The sequence below is a fragment of the Dunckerocampus dactyliophorus genome, chromosome 9 (assembly GCF_027744805.1).
Source record: "Dunckerocampus dactyliophorus isolate RoL2022-P2 chromosome 9, RoL_Ddac_1.1, whole genome shotgun sequence".
Classification (NCBI taxonomy): domain Eukaryota; kingdom Metazoa; phylum Chordata; class Actinopteri; order Syngnathiformes; family Syngnathidae; genus Dunckerocampus; species Dunckerocampus dactyliophorus.
Window position 1 is genome coordinate 30,039,521 of NC_072827.1, and position 23,842 is coordinate 30,063,362.

The 23,842-nt window shown below is 40.2% G+C and overlaps 1 protein-coding gene across 11 annotated transcripts in view; it reads left to right on the top strand.

The window, feature by feature from the left end:
* myo16 (myosin XVI) overlaps window positions 1-23,842 on the top strand; it is a 131,655-nt gene that overhangs the window by 48,036 nt on the left and 59,777 nt on the right. For all 11 annotated transcript variants that reach the window (XR_008572398.1, XM_054786541.1, XM_054786542.1 and 8 more), the window contains 11 exons: window positions 1,147-1,255; window positions 3,052-3,176; window positions 3,251-3,376; window positions 7,319-7,394; window positions 9,159-9,309; window positions 10,530-10,680; window positions 11,750-11,860; window positions 13,656-13,721; window positions 17,337-17,464; window positions 21,617-21,722; window positions 22,281-22,398. Coding sequence is in view for 10 of the 11 variants with exons in the window: in XM_054786541.1 (XP_054642516.1) it covers window positions 1,147-1,255; window positions 3,052-3,176; window positions 3,251-3,376; window positions 7,319-7,394; window positions 9,159-9,309; window positions 10,530-10,680; window positions 11,750-11,860; window positions 13,656-13,721; window positions 17,337-17,464; window positions 21,617-21,722; window positions 22,281-22,398 (1,267 nt within the window). In the remaining variant the exon portion in view is untranslated. The remainder of the gene's footprint in view (window positions 1-1,146; window positions 1,256-3,051; window positions 3,177-3,250; window positions 3,377-7,318; window positions 7,395-9,158; window positions 9,310-10,529; window positions 10,681-11,749; window positions 11,861-13,655; window positions 13,722-17,336; window positions 17,465-21,616; window positions 21,723-22,280; window positions 22,399-23,842) is intronic.

A 23,842-nucleotide genomic window follows, 5' to 3' on the forward strand; every position in this document is an offset into this window, starting at 1 on the left:
CAAGAAAATATGCATCCCAGACTTCTGATATTGGTCAAAAAGTGTATTGTTAGTATGGACTACAGTCTTTGTTCTTTTTTCCCCCATTTTTGCCCATTTTTTCTGTTTTATTTCCTTTTCAAGATATTCCAACTTTCTTCTTAAATAAATGTCAATTTCCTTTTCATAATATTATGACTTTATTCCCATAATATATTAACTTATAACTTATATATATATAAGTTTTTCCCCAGCCTAATTTTCTAAAAATTACAACTTCATTTTGTTTTAACAGTTTGTCATATTACAACTTTTTTATAAACTACATTTTTGCTTTAATTTTTCATTTATTAATATTTCTAGGCTACTAAAATTATTTTTCCTCATAATATTACAAGTTTATTCTTTTAAAATTGCAGCTTTTTTTTCTTGCTAGAGTACGACTTTGTCCCGTAATATTTTGACTTTGTTGTTGTAAAATTACAACTGTTTTTTGCGTGTCTGCTGTTTTTCCTGACTATTTCAGCTTTTTTCTTGTAAATTTTCTTCTCGTAATTATGACTCTATTCCCATAATATTTGGATTTTACTCTTGCATCGTAACACTTTTTCCGCAACCTAAATTTTCCAAAATCTTGGAAAGATTTGTGTTTGTGTCTCATATTACAACGATATATCTACTGTATATGTATATATTTGTAATATTTCAACTTTATGCTACTAAAATGGCGTTATACTTGTCATAATATTACGTTATTCTCGGAAAAGTAACTTTTTCTCGTTGGAATCCAACTTTTTTCTTTTTTAATATTTTGACTTTATTCTTATTACTGCTGGGGTTTTTTTGTCGTTTTCTTGTTATATTATATTTTTGGACTAGGCTGCGGACCACACCTTGGACACCCCTGTACTTGTGTCTCAAGTATACGCATGAAGAAGAAAACTACAGTGTTTAGACTCTTCTCCTTCTTCTGATATAAGTGTCAATAAAAAAACAACAACTCTAAAAGCCAAAGAAAAAGCATTTTGGTCCAATTGTACAACCACCAGGGAGTTGGACATTTGAGGTTTCACTGTAATTGGACACTTTTTCATTAGATTCTACCTCTGAAATGTCACAAAAATTCTGCCTGTCATCTCTTATTCATTTTTTTCTCTGCTCTTGAAGGCTGGGGTTAATGTTCTCCTGCAGGACGTCGACGGGCACATTCCTCTGGACTACGCTTCAGAAGAAAGCGAGAGCCGCTGTATTCTCCAAAAACACCTGGAGGAAAACGGTAAAGCCACCTTTGCCCACTCTTTGTCCACAACATCCGCCTTGCCGTGCCTATTTCTGCCACTAAGGATCATTGTGGTCCTCTGTAGATTAACGTTGAACGGTTACGCAATAGGCTACTTGTAATTACGTCCGTTGGCCGAAATCTGGTTAACAACATGTAGATAATGATCCTCCATCTGCGATACAGGAAGCTGCAGACCATTAAGAGCTGTGAAAAGCCTACTGTATAAATACACACACACACACACACACACACACACACACACACACACACACAGTCTTTCTGCATTTAATTTATGGCTACTTCACTCTGCTTTTGTTAGCCGAGCCCTGACATGATAAAACCCCTTCTGCAGTTCTCTTACACATCCTCCCCCTTCCACCACTACGACCACCAAGTAACACATGGCATGCAGGGCCTCTGTTGCTATGGAAATGTTGCTTCTTTCCCTTGATCCACATCCCATTTACGGGGGCAATGAACGGCCGTGTACTTCTGAGTGTTTACCAATTTATGGTTTGCAGAAGATGAAAAATACACAGTTTTTTGTGTGCCCATTTAACCCCAATATATGGTAGAGCCTCCATGGAGAAATATAAACAAGATATTGTTTTTAAACCTGCTAAGCTAAGTTGCTTTTTATTTTTTTACTTCCTATAGTGGGAGAAAATGTTCAAAAGTGTCAAAGTGTATGCCAAAGTGGACAACACAGTAAAGCAAGAAAACGCACAACAATAATAGTTAAGGGTGTCATATCAAATATCACAACAGCAGCGGGTGATAACGTGTTAAGCATGGAGTAGGAGTGATGCCAGCCGTGTGTATTTTTTGTTAAAAGTCTGAAAAAGACGTTGCAGCTGAGTGCAAAACTTGTCATGCACAAGATTCCGGTGGTGGCACAGAACCGGGGAAGTTTAATGCGATGAAACTCATCACGCATTTGAAGCAGCATCACACAGGAAATAGGTCCGTTTTTCTCATACGGTACCTACTCTTTCTGATTATTGTTCTATGGTTGTGTAATATCACTTGATCAAGCCTTTTCTGACATTCCACACGACAAAATTTGTGCTGATAATGGATCGATATCGGTATTGACCAGCATTCAAGGCTGCAAAAGTTGTTTCGGCACACCCATAACAATGACAATAACAAACCATAACAACAAGCTATGATGGAGACTACCACTCGTCAAAATTACAAAACAAATTTTAAATAGAAAAAAAAAAAGTTTGAAACTAAAAATGTAATTGCTATTTATTTGGCAAATAACTAACTATGTCTGCATATTATATATTATTAATATTGTATTTAAAAATTCTTATTATTATTATGTTTATTATTATTGCTGTTGTAACTTTTTCCTGTAGTAACTTCATAACTATATTTATTCATAAGTCTAATTATTATTAATAGTAGTAGTAGTAGTAGTATGAATAATAGCATACAAATTAAATCTTTTTTCTAAAGTTAGTTTTATTACAGTAAATGTTTGACTTAAATACAAATTATGGTAATTATTGTTTTCCTCTTTCAAGCACATCCTTTAAAAACCTTGCAGCTCTAATATGTCAACAAAGATAAACATACTGTACCTCGCCCCGCCGTTTGGGTGAGCATTGCCAAGCGCTCCGCAAGCGCAGTGCAAAATATTGTTTGATTGATTGCTCATGAATACCCGTCACTGCAAGCATCTTCAGTCAGCTCAACAATGTCGCTGAGATTACGGAGCTGAGATGTTTATGTTTTTATGTTAAAACCACCCAACTAAGTCCGCCATGTTTGTTTGTCAGGTGTGGATGTGTCGTCTGTCCACACCATGAGGACGCAGAGATCCACCACCATGCTATCTGACGTTAGGCAGCTTGTAGCTGCGGGCGCAGATCTCAATCAGCCCAGTGACGACGGGGTCACCTTGGTAAGTCTCCTTGCGTCCTGTCTGCTTTTTGGTGATACGCACCCAACTTACAGTATGTGCCTGTCTTTTCGAAGCTCCATATAGCATGCGCTAGCGGCTTTGGGGACGTGGCGGCTGTGCTTTTGGACAACGGGGCCGACCCACATCCTGTGGCCAACAACTTTTGGACCCCTCTTCACTTGGCTGCTAAATATGGCAAGGTACTAAAGCCCCAGCTCGCTCCATTGATCCAATGTCATAATGAGGGAATTATTGACGTATCGGTCCTGTGAGGAAGTTGCCTGCAGTCACTCTGCACTCTTTCTGATAAACTGCTCCTTTTGCCGGTATTGATCCCAGGCTGCACTGTGTATGGATTTTGCTATTGCGTCTTAGATTAGCTCTCTAAAAGTTGGAGAGAACATTTTACTGATGACATGGGAGGAGAACTGACAGGGCCGATATGATCTGATGCTGTGAAGGAATCACGTTAAAAATCCTGCTGATCGTGATTTTTAATTCCGTTTCTGGGCTTTAGGCCTGTCTGCTGACAAAGAGAATATATGCATATTTAGAATAACTCTTGACTTATCTTATTGCCGAAAGGCACTTTTTAATCTTTGATATTAAATGTTCTGTACAAGATTGTGCATTTTTTTAATCATAAACTCTCAATACAACACATTTTCTCCACTTTGATAGATACCGCGCCTCAGTTAATTGCTGGCTGCGTCATGAATTTCAAACAAATAAATCAGCCCTTTTTCTCCTGCATGAAGCAAAAACTCTTGAACTGCAATTCGGATGCGAACCAAAACAGCAGCAGGCATTAAAGTGCAGCCTCTTACTGCCTGCCATTGACACGTTTTGAACAACTTCCCTCTGAGAGTTAAAGATTGGACATTTTTAGGAACCCACAATATTTCTTTTTTCCAAGCCGATCCAGGTAACTTCCTGCTTTGTCAAGACTGGTATTGATAAACGGTAACTTTTTTTATCTACAGAAAATGGATGGATGGCACTACTATTAACAAAACATTTTAGTAAATAGCAGCAGCTGTGAAGTACAAACCGTTGCTCCCAAGGAGTTTACTAGCTGACAAAATCTGGTATCTTCAACGATAGTAAAGGGTAGATCGTCCGGCACCACCATTTCCATGATTAAATCACAGATCACATTATCCCTCGGTTGTCTGTAGCAAAGTTTTTTGCACTTTTCAAGCACCGCAGCGATAGGAACAAGCACCAGGCCCCGGGCATCATAGCAATGCTGGCGTTACAGTTGACTGATAGGGTCTGATGTTTTGAAGCTCGATGTTTTTTCATCGCAGAATGTTTGCAGAGCATTTGGAGCATTTGGCGAAATGTCTTCCTTTGAAACAGTGAAAGGTCCCACACCATCCACACCATGTTTGTTTACAAGTGAGCCCGGGAAGTTACGACAGGCCATAGGTGGATTAGCATGAGCCACTTGACTGGCTCATGCTAATCCACCTACAGTACAGTACAGTACGGGTCATTTTTTATTGGTTATTGGAGCTGTTTTTCAGTGTTATTGGATTTATCGGTTTGGCGTCATAATTCCTCATATCGGTCCAATAATTAACGTGCGCCCCTGGATATTATGTGTACAGTAGGCGGTGTATTTTCCAATACAGTACAAAGGCGTACAGGAGTCCTACAATACTGTAAACAAGGGTCCGTAAATGTAACTGCCTTGCGGTATAGTCGCACATTTACTCTCTAAACAAATATATCACACTGGAGAATTACTGTACCTGTCATTTTAAAAATCATTAAAGTTGTCCACACAAAAGCTACGCAGTTTCATGTTGTGCATCGTGTTCCCCTACTGTTCTGAAATGAACCAAACCGTGACCTTAAAACGGAGTTACGTACCAAACAGTGTTTACGGCATACAGGTCCCCCCCCGACTCCGTACAGTTGGATTTCTGTCCTTTTGGTGCCATATGACATCATAGCTGCATGCTGATGTGAGGCCATAACAAACGGTTGCCTGGAAACGCTGTCAGCCAAGTGTAACTCTAGCTGAAGCGTTAAACCCAATGCCCCCGTGTGCAATGTTGCTCACACCCTAGACTCACCCTTTAAGAAGACGTATGACCCCATTACCGTGGCTAATTAAGCACCGCTCTCCTGCTATTGAGATAAGTGAGACCGTTTGTGACCCCTCCAGGGAAGCGTTTTCAAATACGCACAGTATGTGAAGGGATTAAAAATGCCTTTTAATGAAATGTTTTAGAGCGTCGCCCCTTTGGGTTTGTATGAAGGTACATGGGAAATATGTGGGAAGGTTCATTTCCACATCTAACAAATATTAAATTGGGACAAGGATGTGCTATTTGGTCGCTGGGTCCATACAACCTTTTCCTTGTCCTCTTGGGTCCACCTAAAGCACATGTGTCAAACTCGTGCCCTGGGGGGCCGAGACGCTGCAGGTTTTCTCTCCAACCAGTTTCTTCAGCAGGTGATATAAGTGATGAGTCCTTCCCTCAAACTGAAGGTGTTGATTATTAAAATCACCTGCTTTAGTGACCGGCTGGAAAGAAAACCTGCAGTGTCTCGGCCCTACATGGCGAGTTTGACACCCCTGCCCTAAAGGTTGTGATCTTGGTCTGCTAGTGACGTGTTGTCAGTATTTATAGGGTGTGAGCACAGCTGACAGTGTTTGGACTCCTTTTTGAACAGCTGCTGCACAGAGCAGGTCGACGATGTGTTCAGTGTGCTGAGTCGGCCTCTTTTCTACCACAGAAGGTTTCAAGAGGCTGATCAAACTGCTGTACTTTTATTGACTTTTTGCTAGTAAAATACATTGGGCAAACAAGTGCTAAAGATGATACTAAAATTAAGTCACTTTCAAGGTAAATACCCTGTTCCTGCCATTAATGTTTGGGCCGTCGGTTATGTACCCTATGTAAGTAGGAGATTTTAATGACGGGGGGGGTTTCAAGCTCTGGCAAAGGCTGGGCTGCACTGATTAGGGTCATCAGTTCGTTCCAGAAGGTCCGACTCAAACCGAAACTTATGCTAACCGAATCCATTTTTGCACTAAGAAATTAATTAATTAATCTGTTCCAGAAAGCCAAAAATATGAACATAAAACAAGTTTTTAGAGTTTTACAACAAAAGTTTTACATGCAGAAAACCATTCAAAATGCATATAAATGATTAATGAAAGGGATAAATGAACATTTCAGTTTACTTTTACCTTCATTGAAGGAGTGATTGTTGCCAGAGAGCCGATGTGGCAGCGAGAAGGCGGACACCACCTTCTGGTTTTGCTATGAGTTATTTCTTGAATTCAGTAGTGTTCCTCACCTTGAGTCTCTTCTTTTCTTTTGATCACGGCTGCAAAATAAACCAAAATGGAGCTAAAGACAGTTGCAAGTGGCGGCTTTTAATCAGGAAGGTGATAAACACTGTTAAATTCAAGAAATAACTAATGACAAAACACGAAGGTGGTGTCCATGTTGATCTTGCTGTCTCATTGTGTCTTTCAACAATCATGTCGTCCATGAAGTTAAAGTAACCTTAAATATTCATTTAGCCCTTCCATTCTGCGTTTAAATGCATTTAGAATTGTTTTATGCATGTAAAACTATAATTGTAAAACTATAAAAAGAAGAAGAGTCCTTTTATCGTGATGTTATCACATGGCAGTTATTACGAATACATAGTTAGGAATGCATGTACCGCTGTGTTTGTTATTATTAGTGCCTCACTACTACAGTACATCAAGTGTGGAACAAAGTGGAACCGCATCTTCCCAGGTGGTTAAAAGTCTTGTCACTGGAGTCACACACTTCTCAAATGAGATGTAGTGGCTGCTTCTTGAGGGAGGGTGAACACACACATCAGGATGTGACAGATGACAATACAATGAAAGACAGAGAGAAGGTCAGAGGTGACAGCCGCTGTCACATCGTGTGCAGAAATGAACCCCGGCGACTGCTGGGTGGGGGGCGTCGCTTCTTCCACTCTGATGTGATGGCTCATTATGAGAGTTTCTTCTCTGCCGTGGGAGGTTCTTGTTAGAAGTGTCAAATACTGTGCATATATCATGGAATATACCGATAGTTTCCTACTCTCGAACGCAACATCCAGTATATTGAAAGTGAATGTTTATTCCATCTCCATTACAGGCAAGCATCGTTAGTCAACTCCTGAGGCATGGTGCAAACCCGACCCTGTTGAACTGCAACCAAGACAAGCCCTCAGGTAACGCACGCACACGCACACGCACACACACGCACACACAAGTGAGGCTTTGTATAAACAAAGCCGTAATGAGGCAAACAAAGAGAAAATGTCTATCACCTGAACCTGCCCGTGCTTTAACGATCAATGTTCATACTAAACGCACACACAATGAGACTATTTCATCATCATGTACGTGTGTGTGTGTATTTGCACAAGATCATTAATCAAGGGGTTTGAAACCTTCCTAACACCTTATGTGTGCAATGTTTAACTTCGCTCTGAGCACTAATCAAAATACAGGTGCAATCTGCAATTTGCTACTTGGCTCACACTTTGCATATTACGACCCAACGTACGCACGTGTCCTTTAGTAACCACGAATCTGTAAACAAAAGACAACATTAATTCTTCAGAATTTAGTCAATAAATCATCATTCATCATCAGCTTTAAAAAATTTATTGAATAATATTCACTGCATTCTTAGTGTATCAAGCAATGACATTACATGACAATATTTTTTAAATGTAATTAATTAATGTATGTATTTATTTAAATTATTTATTAAAAGATTTAACAAAACCCACCTCTTCAAACTGGCTTTTAATATCCATCCATCCATCCATCCCTCCCTCCCTCCCTCCCTCTTATTGACTGTTTAGTTGTTTGTTTTTAACACAACGATTTGTATTCTGTGTTTTGTTGTTTTCTTGTATATTTTATAAATATATTTTTATTGCTTAATTGTAAAGTGCCTGCGAGTTCCTTGAAAAGGGCTTCTAAATAAAGCACATAATTGTTATTAACAGTTATTTACATTTTTATTGACTTTATGTATTTATTTGTTCAACCTAAAATTCAAATGTTGGGAAGATTTCACTGAAGTTTTGACTTAGCTGAGACTGCTGTGTGTGGGTGACGTAAACCAATGCTGGTCTTTCATTGGTCAAACAGGCTGCAGCGTCATTGCAACATTTAAATATGCACAGCTCGAAATGACAACAACAATCACGGGATCTTGCGAGATTAAAACGTGACAAGATTTCCCGTTCAGAAAAAAAACTGTCTCGTGGGCACTTGGACTGGGACAATAATAAATAAAATAATTCATCACACAATAAATGAAAATGGATAATTTTGCCGTAATTGTATCAGTTTTGATATTGTTGACTCGGACTTGCACGTCTATATTTGAGTCTTGACTCGAGACTTGAGATTAAAGACTTGAGACTTGCAAAACACTGACTTGCTCCCACTTCTGTCGAGTTGTAGACGGATGCGTGATTTTCATAGCTAACCCGTCGGTATTTTGAAAAGCGACCACCCCAAACCAAACTGGTACTGTGCAACGGAAAAGCGGCAGCAGACTTGGCTAACCTTTCCACTGTGTAAGTGAATGAAAGGTCTGCCTTTGGCCATTTAGTGTGTGTACTTTATCTGGCTGCCTCAATCAATAGCCTCCCCCCTTTAGCTTGTGGGCCTCCAACACAAATGAGGCAACCCCTCAGAGACTGTCACAACACCCCCTCGCCCATCTTTCTCTGCGAGAGCCCTACGTCCTTTCTTCAGCATCTACCATATACAATGAACGGAAGTAAGTGATGAGAGTCAGGGGGGTTGTCAGCAGCAATGAAGCGTCCGTGTCCAATAAGTGGTGCTTGAGTGTGAAATATATCTGCTTGTATGGAGCACTCTAATTTGTCACGTCAGGACGGAAACACGGTAGATGGCGGGAGATCTTTCCACTTGATTTTGGTGATTTTTTTATTTTTTTGTATACCCAGCTATTGCTGCATCGGAACACATAGCCGACCTGCTGCTGAACGGAGAGGCCATCTGGCTGCAGAGGTTGAAGGACCCTTCTACTCCTCTGCTCTCCATGGACCTACGCTACAGCGATGGATCACATGACCTCAGTAACCCCGTCAAGAACCTGTAAGTTGAAAATGTACCTCCCTTTTTTCTGCAGTATTTCATAAAAATGGGGGCACCCCTCACATTTTATTACAGGATGTCTTCTCAAGGGAGAATACTATAGAAATGAAACTTGTGTGTACGTTAAAGAAGGGGTGTCCAAAGTGTGGCCCAGGAGCCATTTGTGGCCCGAGGCTGTTTTTGTAAAAATAAAATTGATTAATAAACTAACAAAAAAAAACAGCAAAAATTGAATTGAAGAAGAAATATTAACAAAAAGTTGTAAAAAAAAGTTGTACTTTTACAACAATAACTTTGTAATATTATGAGGGAAATATGTAGCATACAGTTGAAATATAGTTTATATATACACATAGTTTAAATACTTATTTTAAAAAAGTGATCAAAATTAGGTTGCGGGAAAAGTTGCAGTGTTACAAGAATAAAGTCAAAATATGATGGGGATGAAGGCGTAATTAAGAGAAGAACATTTGCAAGAAGAAAGTTGAAATAGTTGGGAAATAAAAAAACAGCTACAAAGTACTAAGAGAAAAAAAGTCATATTCTAACAAGAAAAAAAGAATCGCAATTTTATGAGAATAAACTCATAATATTATTAGGAAAAATATTTTTTGGTTTTTATTTTAGTAGCATTGACTTGAAAAAAATGTTGTTTTTTAAAAAGGTGTAATATTATGGGAATAAAGTAATAATATTACGAAAAGAAAAATTATGAAGATTATTTAAGAAGAAAATGTAAATGTTTAGAAAAAAAAATACAGAAAAAATGGGGGGGAAACCGAAGGGGAGGGGAAACGTGCTGTGACCCTGTGAAGCAGAAACTGGGCCATGTGACAGGTGAAGGTGGTGGCCAGGTATGTCTCTTCCAGACGTCAACCCAATTGAGCACCTGTGAGGCATCCTCAAGCAGAAGGAAAGAAGGTGGAGAAGCAAAAGGTGTCTAACATCCACCAGCTCCACCAGCGGTGTCATCAAGGAGGAGTGAAAGAGGAGTCCACTACAAACCACTTGTGTTGCCAGTTATTTCGACAATAATGGCTGTGTGATGGTTGAGTTATTTTTCGTGGATAGTAAATCTATACTGCTATACAAGCTGTACACCGACTACTCTAAAGTATATCAACGTTTAATTTCCCTTGTATTGTCCCTTGAGAAGATATCATACAGTTGTTGCTGAAATGTGAGGGGTGAGACTGAAATTCCCATTTTGTACTCTGTAGGAACCACCTGGGCCTCCCTATCTCTAAACGGGACAGTCTCCTGGAGAAGTGGGCCATGTTCCGAGAGGCGGGCGGGGGGCTCAGTCGGCAGCCGTCACTCGATAACGTCCTTGATGGCCCCTTCAGCTCAGGGACAAGCAAACTGGAGCAGGTAGGGCGTCTTTTGGAAATCATCCCCTGGAGGTTTTATTTTCTTTGGGTCCCGTTTAAATTGTGTACACTGGTAACCGTGTCTTTTGATCTGAACATTGGCCAAAAATGTTTCAGAGTCTTTCTTGAATTTTGATAAGTTAAAGCACATTTGCCATTTTAAAGACAGTTAACATCAACCTCTATGCCACATACACGATGAAGCATCATAAACAATTGACATATTTTAACAATGTCTTTATTGTAGTAGCTTTATTGTGATGTTGAAATGAGGTATTTTTCCTTTTTCATACATGCAGTAATCCCTCATTTATCACTGTTAATTGGTTCCAGACCCGTCCGTGATAAGTGAATTTACACAAAGTGGTGTTCAATATTAATAAATTGAATATTTTCGTAGTTGGAGCATAGAAAACCTGTTTACTACCTTCTAAATACTCTTTTTAACTTTTTTAGAGCCCTCTAAACATTATAAACAGTAAAAACACCCCAGAGTCACCTTTACACTTGCATTACCCAATATAGTAGACATAATAAAAGGAAACAAGACATATTAGACATAAATAAGAAATAAACTGACATGTTCCTTGTTTTTTTTCTGGGCAGCGTACTTGGTGCAGTGGCCACTGTCTCATGTAACAATGCAACATTACTGACACCTAGTGACCAGTGTAGAATGCTACATATTACTTCTTTGAATGCGTCTTCTGAATATTTGTATTTTCGTTCATTTAGTTATACTTTTACTCTTGATTTAGGGAGACCATTTTTAACATCTGAAAATAGCCTTTTAGCTAATTCTGGTGCATTTGCAGCAATGCTATTTCATGTACACTGTCCCTGTCAAATAAACCAAAAAAAATACCTAGAGGCATCACTCACATTGCATTGACTCAAACATGAGACATGATTTTTTTTCCCAAAAGAGGCTCAAAAAGATGGGATGTCTTGTATTTTTTTGTAACAGCCATAAAGAACATGATTTTTTTCAGTATGCATGATGCAGTGCAGCTCTGCAACTTATATTCCAGTGATAATGCAGCGTTAAAGCCATGGTTTCCTCTCCTCAGGTGAAACTGATGCCTCCAGCACCCAATGATGACCTGGCGTCTCTCAGCGAGCTGACGGACAGCAGCCTCCTCTATGAGATGCAGAAGCGCTTCGGCAATGACCAAATTTATGTAAGTCTGATTTATTCCACCTCGTTTGTGTGCGCTCCTTGAGTCCGTAACTGCCATAGATGACTGCACAGTAAAACACACAATCTGTACTGCAGACAGTGACAACATCAATATCATTTAGATCGATTGGGGAAAATCCATCGCTTTATTTCAGGGTAAAATTGCCCTCATCTTCCACAATTGCCCCATTTTACGCGTATGCCATTTCCTCCACCTCTCCTGTAAAGCTAGACTGTGGCCCATGTCCGTCCTTGGGGACATGGCGCTATAACGCGCACAGTCTTTGCACAATGAAAGCGCGTGTGTGTTATTGTGGCGGCCCAGCAGGGGGACACGGTGGGCGAGGAGATAAATGACACTTAATGTGTGTGAAGAGTGAGGACAGCAATGCTGGATAGAATGCTGCAATCACGGGGAGACGTGGCAGCACACTTGATGGAAGAGTGTCATTTCATCAGCAAGCACGGAGGACACACTCATGTACAGTAATCCCTCGTTTAGCACAGTCAATTGGTTCCAGACCTGACCCGGGATAAGTGAAATGCCGCAAAGTAGGATTCCCTTTTAATAAATGGAATATTTTCTTAATTAGAGCATATAAAACCTGTTTACGACCTTCTAAATATGTTTATAATACTATTGGAGCACTCTAGGCAGAAAATAACACCTGTGCAGTCACCTTTACACTCATATTAGCCAACATATCTTGTGTGTTGCTGTAAATGTGTTCCGGTAGTTATGATCATGTTTCGGCGATCAAGTCTGGTACTTGTGTGTCTCAATTTTTAACGCTAACTGTCAAGTTAGTCAAAACATAAAAACATAAAAACAAGAAAACACCCGATGTTAACTTGGACAACATGTGATGACGCTGCGTGTCGCTGAGGTCTCGCGCGGTTTCCTGAAGTCTGTAACAATAGACCGACAGCTTACATCTTGAGGAAAGAAAAGGAAGAAAGAAAGAAGAAAATGACAAAAAAAGGGTTTCAAAACTAATTAGTAAATAAATAAATTGAAATAAATACAAGATTAAAGCTACGTGAATGCGAGACTACAAATACGGTATATTGTACTGTACATCCGTTGCTAAAAGAGTACTGTAGTAGAATACTGTAGTTTATTTATTGATTTATTTATTCTTAAACTGAGCCTGCTTGCCTACCTTCCCATTGTCTTCACATAAAAACACGCGTTTGGACAGGGATGGTGTGTGGACAAAGAATGCTCCATATGCTCCCAGCAGGCTGGTCAAAGATGGGGCTTTGATGAGAGTTCTTTCACCTTCTGCCAGCGTAGAAGAGGGACCAGTACCCCGCTAAAACTCCCCCCTCTGTCCCTTTTGGAGAGCAGCAATATGAGCGGGGGGGAAACATATGACAGCCAGCATTAACGATGGTTGAATTGTTCAGGAGTGTGGAGATGTTGCTTACCCCTCCTGGTAACACTGGTAAAAACACTGGTCAAGCTTGTTAAAAAGCCTTATAGAGAGATTTAGACAGAACCTTGAACCAGCAATCTTCTCAAATGTCCCGCGGGACTCTTTGTAAGAGGCTGCAGGGTAGTGCCTTGCTTTAAAGGCTCCCACTTGTGTTCTATTTTTCTAAATGGCCGTAGGGTCTCAAAGTGTAGACTGTGTGGGAGGGTGCAAATGTTGTTTTATTGATACGTGGTCATTCCTGAGGTCATCTGTGCTGTTTAACCTCACATTTTTCTTGCTCTTTCTGCCTCTTCCTTGAAGATATTGACTTGACGATGACTCTACTTGTTTTTGTTTGTTTGTGTGGCTGTTTTGCAGACTTACATCGGACACATTCTTTTACTGGTCAACCCAAACAAAGAGCTGCCCATCTACTCCACTTTGGTAAGCTTTTAATTGACCTGAGTGTTATTAGACTTACAGCAGGGGGGTCCAAAGTGCGGCCCGGTGTGTTTTTTTTTTTTTGTAAAAAAAAAAAAAAATTTAAGACACGCAAAAATGGAAAAATCTGCAGTAATTTTACAAGAATAAAGTCCAAATGTGAAGAGAAAGAAGTTGTAATCTAAAGAGAAAAAGTTGCAATTTTACGAGAATAACGTTATATACACTACCGGTCAAAAGTTTTAGAACACCCCCATTTTTCCAGTCATTTATTGAAATTCAAGTGGTTCAAGTCCAATGAATAGCTTGAAATGGTACAAAGCTAAGCGGTGGAGTGCCAGAGGTTAAAAAAAAGGTAAGATTACCCAAAACTGAACAAGAATTCAGAAATATACAAAAAGGTCTGTTTCAGGGACCACAAAATGGGTCAACAATTAAAGCTGTTTTGCAGAAATGGAGGTTGATCAAGCCTTGGCAGTTGGTGCAACTCATTCCTACAGTGTTCCAACTTCTGGAGTACTTACTACCTCCTCTGTCGGCATAAAAACAGTGTTCAGAAGACACTGTGGTGCTACACCCTCGTGAACATCAGTTGAACAGCATCGTACTGGAGAAAGTCATTTGTTGCTACAAAAATGGCAAGAAAAAAGGGAATGAACAATGGAAGAGACAGAACATCTTAACACCTAAAAATGAGAAATTGGAGTGTTCTAAAGCTTTTGACCGGTAGTGTATATTATTTTATTATGAGGACAATTGTAGTACAAAATAATGTTATTTTAGTAGCATAGAGTTGAAATTATAAAGAAAAAAATGTGTTATTTTTTTTAAGTAAAAAAAAACAACAGCCAAAATGGAAAAATCTGGCTTAACTGTACAAGAATAAAGAGAAAAATATGAAGCGGAAATAGTAATCTATTGAGAAAAAGTCTTACTTTTATGAGCATAAACTCCTAATATTATGAGGAAAAATAATGTTATTTTAGTAGCGTAGAATAAAAAAATATGTATTTTTTTTACGCTGTAATAATATGACAAACAAACCAAACACAACCATCTTCTTCGGAAAATTTGGAAAATTAGGTTGGGAAAAAAGTATTAATATTAAGGGAATAAAGTCAAAATATCATGAGAGGAAAGTCGTAATAATAAAAACTGAAAATTTATAAAAATTATTTAAGAAGAAAGTTGAAATATTTGAAAAATATATATTTTTAAAAACCTAGCCAAAATGGGGAAAAAAAGAGCAAAGAGCCAAGTTGATAATAATAATAGGCTTTTTTCACCTGCTGTATATTGCAAAGAGATGCAGATTTTTCTTGAAATCTATGTAACGTCCAGGCATATTTACATGTGCTGCTTTACAAAATATCAAAGTTGCTCTTGCATCCTTTTCATTTTCAGTATGTGGCCCTCTGTGGAAAAGTTTGGACACCCCTGACTTACAGAGAATGCATGAGACGCTCTCCTAAGGTTCAGTTTGCCTGTTTTGGACCATATAAAAGCTAGTCAGGGATCCCACATTGGATGGCCTATGCACTGAACATTACAAATTCCACTATAATGGATGCTGGCTGTATAAGAAGAGACATAAAGATGTGGAATGGACCTTGTGGCTGATAAATAATGCAGTCTTCCTGTTCACGATATGCAGGCTGACTGTGCATAAAGTGTAAAGGGCGGTGCACAGATCATGTGCACGTACCGAAAATGCAGCTCCCAGTAAATTACATGATATATAATTATGTGTTTCAAATGTGTATTCATGAAACATCACATTGCTCGTGGAGAAACACCAGACGGGTTTGATAGGCCGAGGCATCTTCTCCTGCCAAAGCTCCATCCCTCTTTTTGCCCGTGACTGGACTCACTCCAGGAGGACTGAGGATGGTGCTAGATGGACATATGTCTCAACATCTGTGGCCTGCTTTCTGTCTCTCAGCCCTCTCTTCTGGTGGTCTCTAACCTGCTTGCACCACCACTACGTACCCTGGTGTCCTCCCACATGTCTTCCAGGTTTCATTACCTCAGCCAGCATGCATTCTTCCTTGGCATTGCAGCTTTTATTTCCCTATAGCAATATTCTCTCACAAGAAAAAAGACCACTTACACTGCAAAAACTGAAGACTAAGCAAGATCAAATACCTGAAATTGACAAGCCAACATTACAACGGCACCAGTGATTGGTCGGTCCTGTCGCAGACTCGGTGCACAAAAAATCGCAATCTCAATTCATAGTAACATGATCTAGTTTCCAAATGATGGCGCTTTTTTGGATTTTACTTAACGGGCTGCGTCACAAACAAACATTGTTGCATTCAGGGACTCACGCTGCACTGTTTTTGGCACGACGGCCAACACTTTCTCCATACTCTCCCGGGCCAGGGCCAGTTTGCTCTGCTGCACCAGTTCTACCCGCCGACGGCTGATGCCACCATTCATCAGTTCACGGGAAAAGTGATCTCATTAATGAATTGACTTGTCTTAATAACGTGCATAAATGTATCGTGTTTTCCGGACTGAATTGCTCTGGAGTATAAGTTGCACCAGCCAAAAGTGTACAATGAAGAAGAAAAAAAACATATATGTCACATTTTTGTGGGGAAATTTATTTTATAAAATCAGAGGCCAAGAACAGACTTTTAATCTTGAAAGGCAAGTTATAGTAATAACAATTAAAAAGGAGAACAACAAGCTAAATAGGCATCTGTTAACATAACGTGAGTAGGTGCTATGTTACCATAACATATTAATAGTTATCTGGATAACCATAGCCTAAATAACATAACTAGTTTACTTGCAGCTTGTAATTTGCAAAATATGATTTTCTTTTTGGGGACATATATGTTCTCTTTCTCAGTCTTTATAAGTTGACGTTTACGTTGTGCATTTTCAGTGGTACAGGAGTGGTATGAGTAGCCGATACAGGCCTAGAGAGCCCCCTTGTGGCTGTCAGTGTGAAAAAACATATATACGTCGCTCTGGAGTATAAGTGGCAGGACCAGCCTAACCATGAAAAAAAGTGCGACTTATAGTCCGGGAAATACGGTGCTGTCAAGTGAGCGAGCATCCCATAGTTTTTGCCTTGATGGATTATTTTTAGGCATTCTCTTAATTGCTATTCCATCTGCTGTCCTTCCGAGACGTCCCAACGGCAGAAAGTTCTTTAAAGCAGAAAAAGACAATGAGCAGTCTAATAATAGTAATGACAACAGTCATAGAAAACTGTGATTTCTTTAAAACATACTAGTACGCACATGGCCCTGAGCATCGTGGGTGTGTGTGTGTGTGGGGGGTGTGTGTGTGGGGGGTGTGTGTGTGTGTGTGTGGGTGTGTGTGTGTGTGTGTGTGTGTGTGTGTGTGTGCGCGCGCGTGCACGTGAAAAATAATTATCCCCAAAAAATTACAATCTCAATTCAAAGCAAGAAAATATTTTTTTTTCCAGAATCGCGCAGCCGTAGTCTACATTCCAACTAGTTCCGTTTTCATGCAAACGTTGGTCACATGCCAACATTACAGCAGCACCACTGATTGGTCGGGACCGTCACAGTCCTCATGCAGTCGTTGGTCAGTCACAATGACCCTTCACATGATGTCCACTTCCTGCATGTTCCTCAGGTGAGTCAGCTGTACCTGAGCTCCACGGGCCGCCTGTGCTCCTCACTGCCCCCTCACATCTTTTCCTCTGCGGAGAGAGCGTACCACATGATGCTCCAGGAGCGACGGCCGCAGTGTTTCATTCTCAGGTACCAGTACTAATACTTTTATCTCTCTGCCTGGTGAGGCTGAGACAAAGTAATGGAGTACATGATCAGTAAACGCTCATAAAGTTGACTCCACCTGTTAAACCAGGGGTGTCCAAAGTGTGGCCCAGGGTCATTTGTGGCAAAAATGGAAAAAAAAACAGTAATTTTACATGAATACAGTAAAAATATTAAGAGAAAAAAGTTGTCATCTAACAAGAATAAGTTATAATTTTACAAGAATAACGCCGTAATATTATGAGGAAAAATAAAGTCATTTTAGTAGCATAAAGTTGAAATATTAAAGAAACATTTTTTTATTTGAAGTTGTAATATGACAATCAAAACTAAACTTGTAGATTTTGGAATATTAGATTGGGACAAAGTTATAATATGGGAATAAGAGCAAAACATTGTGGGAATAAAGTCATAATGTCACGAGAAGACAATTTACAAGAAGAAAGTTGAAATACTTGGAAAATAAAAAAAAAAAAAACAACAGCAGAAATGGGAAAAACAGCTGTAATTTTATAAGAATTTTGACTTTATTCTTATAAAATTATAGCTGTTTTTCCCATAAGAGAAAAAGTAATTACAGAAATAATAAGCGAAAAAGGGGTATTCTAACAAGAAAAAAAGTTACAATTTTACAATAATAAATTCGTAATATTCTGACAAAAAAGTATATCATTTTAGTAGCAGAGAGTTGAAATAGTAAGAATTTTTATTTTTTATTTTTATGTCAGAATAGTATGAGAAACAAACCAAACAAAATAAAGATTTTTGGAAAATTAGGTTGAGGAAAAAGTTATAATATTATGGGAATAAAGTCAAAATATTATGGGAAAACATTTTACAAAGATTATTGAAGAGGAAATTTGAAATATTTGGAAAACTAATAGGCTTTTTTCACCTATATCACAAAGCTGAGATGCATTTTGTTTTTCTTGAAATACATATAACTTCTTAGCATATCTGCATGTGTTGCTTTACTTAATACCAAAGTGGCCCTTGCATCCTTTCATTTTTCAGTATGTGGCCCTCAGTGGAAAAAGTTTGGACACCCCTGTGTTAGAGAGATGAATAGCTGTAGCCCTCTTGAATCTTTTTCTTCAGACTGGCGGAGGCAGCTCCTTGATTGCAATTATTTCTCCTTCCAGCTCTCCAGGAGCATTCCTGCTGAGTTGTAACCAATCTGGCTGAAAGTTAATGCACCTTGGCCACAGGCTATCCATCTCATTCAACACACACGCGTACGCGCAAGGACATTGAACTGGCTTGTCCTGCCGTGCACTTTCTTCTTTTCTCTTCTTGCTTATCGTGTTTTTTTCCCACTACACTGAAGAGGAAAGAAGGTTTGCAACCCATTTTTCAAAGTGACCGGAGAGCACCTGTTATGTCTAAAACGGTGGCAGCCATTCAAGATAGCATTTATGGTGACTGTGACATCATTGTCTTTGCCAAACTAGCTAAACTGGCTAATTTACTAAGTCTAATATGTGAGTCAGTATGTAACATACAGTAGCAAGATTACAGTGTACTTCACTCTGCCAGGAAAGCCTTGGGTGTCTAGGCATGTGAGTCTGCCCTTCGTCCTCTCTGTCCCTCACACTTTCCCACGCATAAAGAACACTGTAGCATGAATAGTCAGACATTGTCTCTGGAAGTCACCTGTTCAGGCAGTATTGATTTGTCTCCTTGCATGCAAGTCTTATTAAATTGTACTTCCCATTATTCTTAATGAACTTGTCTTGTCTCTCATCTGTTTTGGAGCAGGCAGCAGATTTTCCCTTAACATTCAAACAATGTAGCTTTCTTCACTCTCATCAGAGGCTCATACTGATCTATCATCCAAGATTGAATCCAAATAACCAAAATAATGTCTATTCCCCAATATTTGAAGCCAAAATTGGTCCTGTGGAAAAAAAAACTGCCCATGTCCAGGCAATCAGCAGCCATAATCCCCACGGACAGTTCACTAACCAAATGCCCTTGAAGTCTAATAACCGGGCAAAGAAAAGACGCTAGAAAATAACGCCTTTTGGACTTCACACTCAGCGGGGCTCCGAGCAGGAAAACACACAGCAACAAAGCCAGCAAGCTCTCTGCTGTCATTAGGGAGGTCCTCTGACCTTCTGCAGCCATCTGCTGCTGCTGTGTGGATGTGTGTCACAACATGGACAGCAGCGGTACCATATGTAGTAAAACAAGCCTCTGGTAGCAGATACACCACGGTAGTCGCAGTGTGTTGGCAGTGCAGGAGAAGAAGAGGGGATGACGCTATAGGATGGTGGATTTAATGAAGGTGCTCTCAGAGTGGGGGTGGGAGGTGATGTCACGCAGTATGTGATGATGTGATGGATGAAACCGCCTGATGACTAACACTAGCACCTACTCCCGTGTGGAAACTACAATGGCCTCATTATTGAACACCTCTACTTTTACTAGAAGACAACATCAGAACATGGTTATGATGATGCTACAGTGGAGATGCTAATGTCTAATATGGAATTCAAACAAAAATTTGTGGGAAAACGCAACTGTCATGCATAATTTCATTGGAAAAGTTAGCATATTGTTCAAAGCATTACATGTTCAACTGGGAGCATGTTTGTATTTGACAATTCTGGTCCCCCTTTGTGCAAAAGTGACTTTTTAATGATGTTCTAGTGGCCTGGCAGCAGTCTCAGCTCCAGGCCTGCTTTGAAAGAACAAACTGGGATGTTTTTGAATAACCGGAAGGCTACAGAGCAACTGTCTCTGATGCCATTGCCAAGTCTATTCAGGTCTATCCCAATCTGAAGCCCTGGATGGCTGGGAATGTAATGCTCTTACTGAAGAAGAGGGATGCAGCCTTCAGGTCTGGCACTAAGGAACTGTACAGTGTTGCCAAAGCCAAACTGAAGAGGGGCATCCGGGAGGCCAAGGCAGCATACAGGAGGAGAACACAGGACCACCTCAGCAGCAATAACACAAGGCAGATGCGCCAGGGAGTCCAGCACATCAACTACAAACCGAGCAACATCTCAGCAGCTGAGGGCAGCACCTCACCGGCAGAGGACCTGAATGCCTTTTTTGCATGCTTCAAGGTGAAGCCTTCAGAGACAGCTACTGTATGCACCACCTGCCAGTCAACAGCAGATACACCTTCATGTTGGAGGAGCACGAGGTGCAGCCCACACTGAGACAAGTAAATCTGAGCAAAGCCGGATGGTGTGATGTGTTACCGAGGACCTGTGCAGACCAGCTGTCTGATGTTTTCATAGTTTATCATCCCACTCTGCCTGAAGTCATCTGTTATTGTACCCCTGCCCAAAAATCAAAAGTCATCACAAGTGTCAGTCGCTACTGATCCCCATGAAGTGCTTTGAGACATTGATTCGAAGTCACATCATTTCACATCTGCCCCCTGCTATAGACTAACGCCAGTTTGCCTACAGGGATAACAGATCCACACAGCATGGATTGCCACAGCGCTTCACACTGATTTGAACCACCTACAGCGGTGGTCACCAACCTTTTTGAACCCAAGAACGCTGGTCTCAGCCATGAACTTAGGCAAGATCTGGCCCCTTTGGCTGAGTTTTGGGGAAGGGCTGGGGCTGGAGTGGTGCGTGCGTGGAGAGTGTTGAGGCGTACGGGCGTGTTTAGAGGTCAAAATGCATGCCTGCATTTATTTTTCCTAATACCAAAGTCCCAAAAATCAACTGGTCGACTGGGATCGACGGGTCGGTGACAGTGATCTAGAGCAACAGGGGAGCCATGCAAGCTATTCTTTTTGTGGATTTTAGCTCTGCGTTCAATGCCATCCTCCCACACAGACTGCTGTCTAAAATGATGTAGCTGGATCTGCCCCCCTCAATCTGCAGCTGGATCCCGAACTCCTCTGAGAGCTATTCTGTAATATGGGACCTTTTAAAAGTGGTGGATGTTTTTTTTTTACATGTATATGAAAGTAATTAACAATGTTATAATGTCACGTAAAATCTGCTTGTGTTGTGGTGACAGTTTGGCCCTGGAACAGATTATTTCTATTTTCCTTATTTCTAATGGAAAAGTATGTGGATGTTGACCAGCGGCTTATTCATGCAGTCATCAAGAAATGCCATTAAATCTTGTCACCTCCATCTGTGCTATCCTTGTGTGTCATTGTAGTGGTGAAAGCGGTTCAGGGAAAACGGAAGCCAGTCGGCACATCGTGCGACACCTGACAGTCAGATCCAGCCCTAAAGGCTTTGCGCTGGAATCCAGAATGAAACATGTAAGTTTGCCAAAAAAAAATGTAACTTGAGATCACAGATTATGGCCATTAAAGCAAACCTCTCTCCCTGGTACCTCTTTAGGACAAAAACCATCTGGAGCAGAGCAAATTGTTTGAGTTGTTGGTTTGAATGTGTTCCCCCTTCAGGGAATTATACATCTTGTGCGGAACACAATGCACTATGTTGTATCAAGACACTGAGTGCATGAAAAAGGGACAAATCTTCAGTATTACAGCATGCTGTAGTAATTCCCGGTGGCTGTGGTATCATCGCTCCTCTTAAATCCTTCTCCACTTTTGTATCATCTCCCTGCTGAGTAGCAAGGCAGCGTGCAGCCAGGGAGGGGGCAAAAACACTGTTGCCTGATGAAGTCATCCTCATGCAGTAGATATCTGGGTCAGTGTGCTCGCCTATCATCTGGGGACACTTGGAATACTACACTCTACAGATTATGGATGCACACTGACACCTAGTGGTGGAAAGGGAGATGATCGTGCAGAAGTCTGTTTTTAATAATTCCAAAATTCTTATGTTTTGATTTTTTTTTTATGATACAGGTGGACTGTCTTCTGGAGGCTTTTGGTCACGCGAAAACGCAGAGGAACAACAACTCCAGTCGCTTTATCAAGCTGCTGACCGTGCAATACTGTGATAAGAGGAGGACGCTGCGAAGAGGTAATGAACATTTTAGAACAGCATTTTCCAGAATGTTTTTTTATTATTATTTTTTATTTATTATTTTTGAAAAACTATTTACTGACGGAGATATTTACCTTATTTTACACTATTTTGTTGTATTTTACATTAATTTACTGTCTATAAAAGTAAGAAGAAATAAAGTCAAATCATTTAATATATTATATGATATAATGATATATACAAAGGTAAATAAAAAACAACTCTTTGTAAAGTAAATGATCAATGGCCTTTCACTTGTATAGCAGTTTTCCACCTCCAAGGCACTCAAAGCGCTTTGACGCCTACCTAACATGCATGGTTTTTGGGATGCGGGAGGAAGCGAAATACTCCACACAAGGGAAAACATACAAACTCAACACAAAGATGCCCAAATAGAAATTTGAACTCTTGATCTCCTGGCTGTGAGGCCAGCATGCTAACCACTGGGCACCGTGCTGCCAGCATGCTAACCACTGGGCACCGTGCTGCCAGCATGCTAACCACTGGGCACCGTGCTGCCAGGTCTAGAGATGTTCGTGCAAATCGTTAGCAGCTGCTTGAAAAAGAGAGGTCAGGTCGTCTTATATGTGGGTCAATAAGGGTTTTGCTGGGTTAAAGTGGCCGATTTTACAGGCAGTTTCAGGGTGCGTTCACACTTGGCATATTTGCTTTGGTTAAAAGGAACCTATGGTGTGTTTGCTCTGCTACAGTGTAGTATGGTTTGCTTGGTCAAGTGTGAACACGGTCATCCGAATCCTGGTGCACACCAAAGACCGCTTGAGAGATGGGTCTCGGTCTGCTTACAAGTGAACTCGAGTGCAGTTCGGTTCACTCACTCAATTATGAATGCTACCCGGACCGACAATGACAGCAAAAAGAATGAGGAAAGGAATGAAAACTGTGTAAGAGAAAAGGTGTTGGTAGTGCTTTCTCTGCTATGATCTGTGAGACAACGGTGCTGTTTAAAAGTAATGTTTAGAAGCTTTTGCTCCAACGTGCGCATCAAGTATCTTATATTTTGGTCCCGAACAGAGTACTGAACCAAAAGAGTGAACACAACTTAAAGGCTCCCTGACATGATTGATCAACTTTGCTTAAATATGTTATATATTGTTTGTAATTATGTTCTACAAAGCGAACGGTGAATTTGCAAAAATGACATTTATAGTTGATGGCGCCACCCATTACTAGCTCGAACTAGCTCGCAGCTCAGCCTCATTTCCAGAAGTGATATCATCAGGGTGACGCCTCTTAGCTAAAGCAGAGTAAACGAATGCTTCTCGAGGTAGATCGTCGACTTGTTTCAGTATATTTTTTATCAAAATAGTAGTTATGCCAAGACATTGTGTTGCTGCTGGATGTTATAGTACTCGAGTGATACTGTACATTTGTTTTCTTTTCCAAAAGAGTAAGGGTTAAGACAAGAATGGACGAACCACGT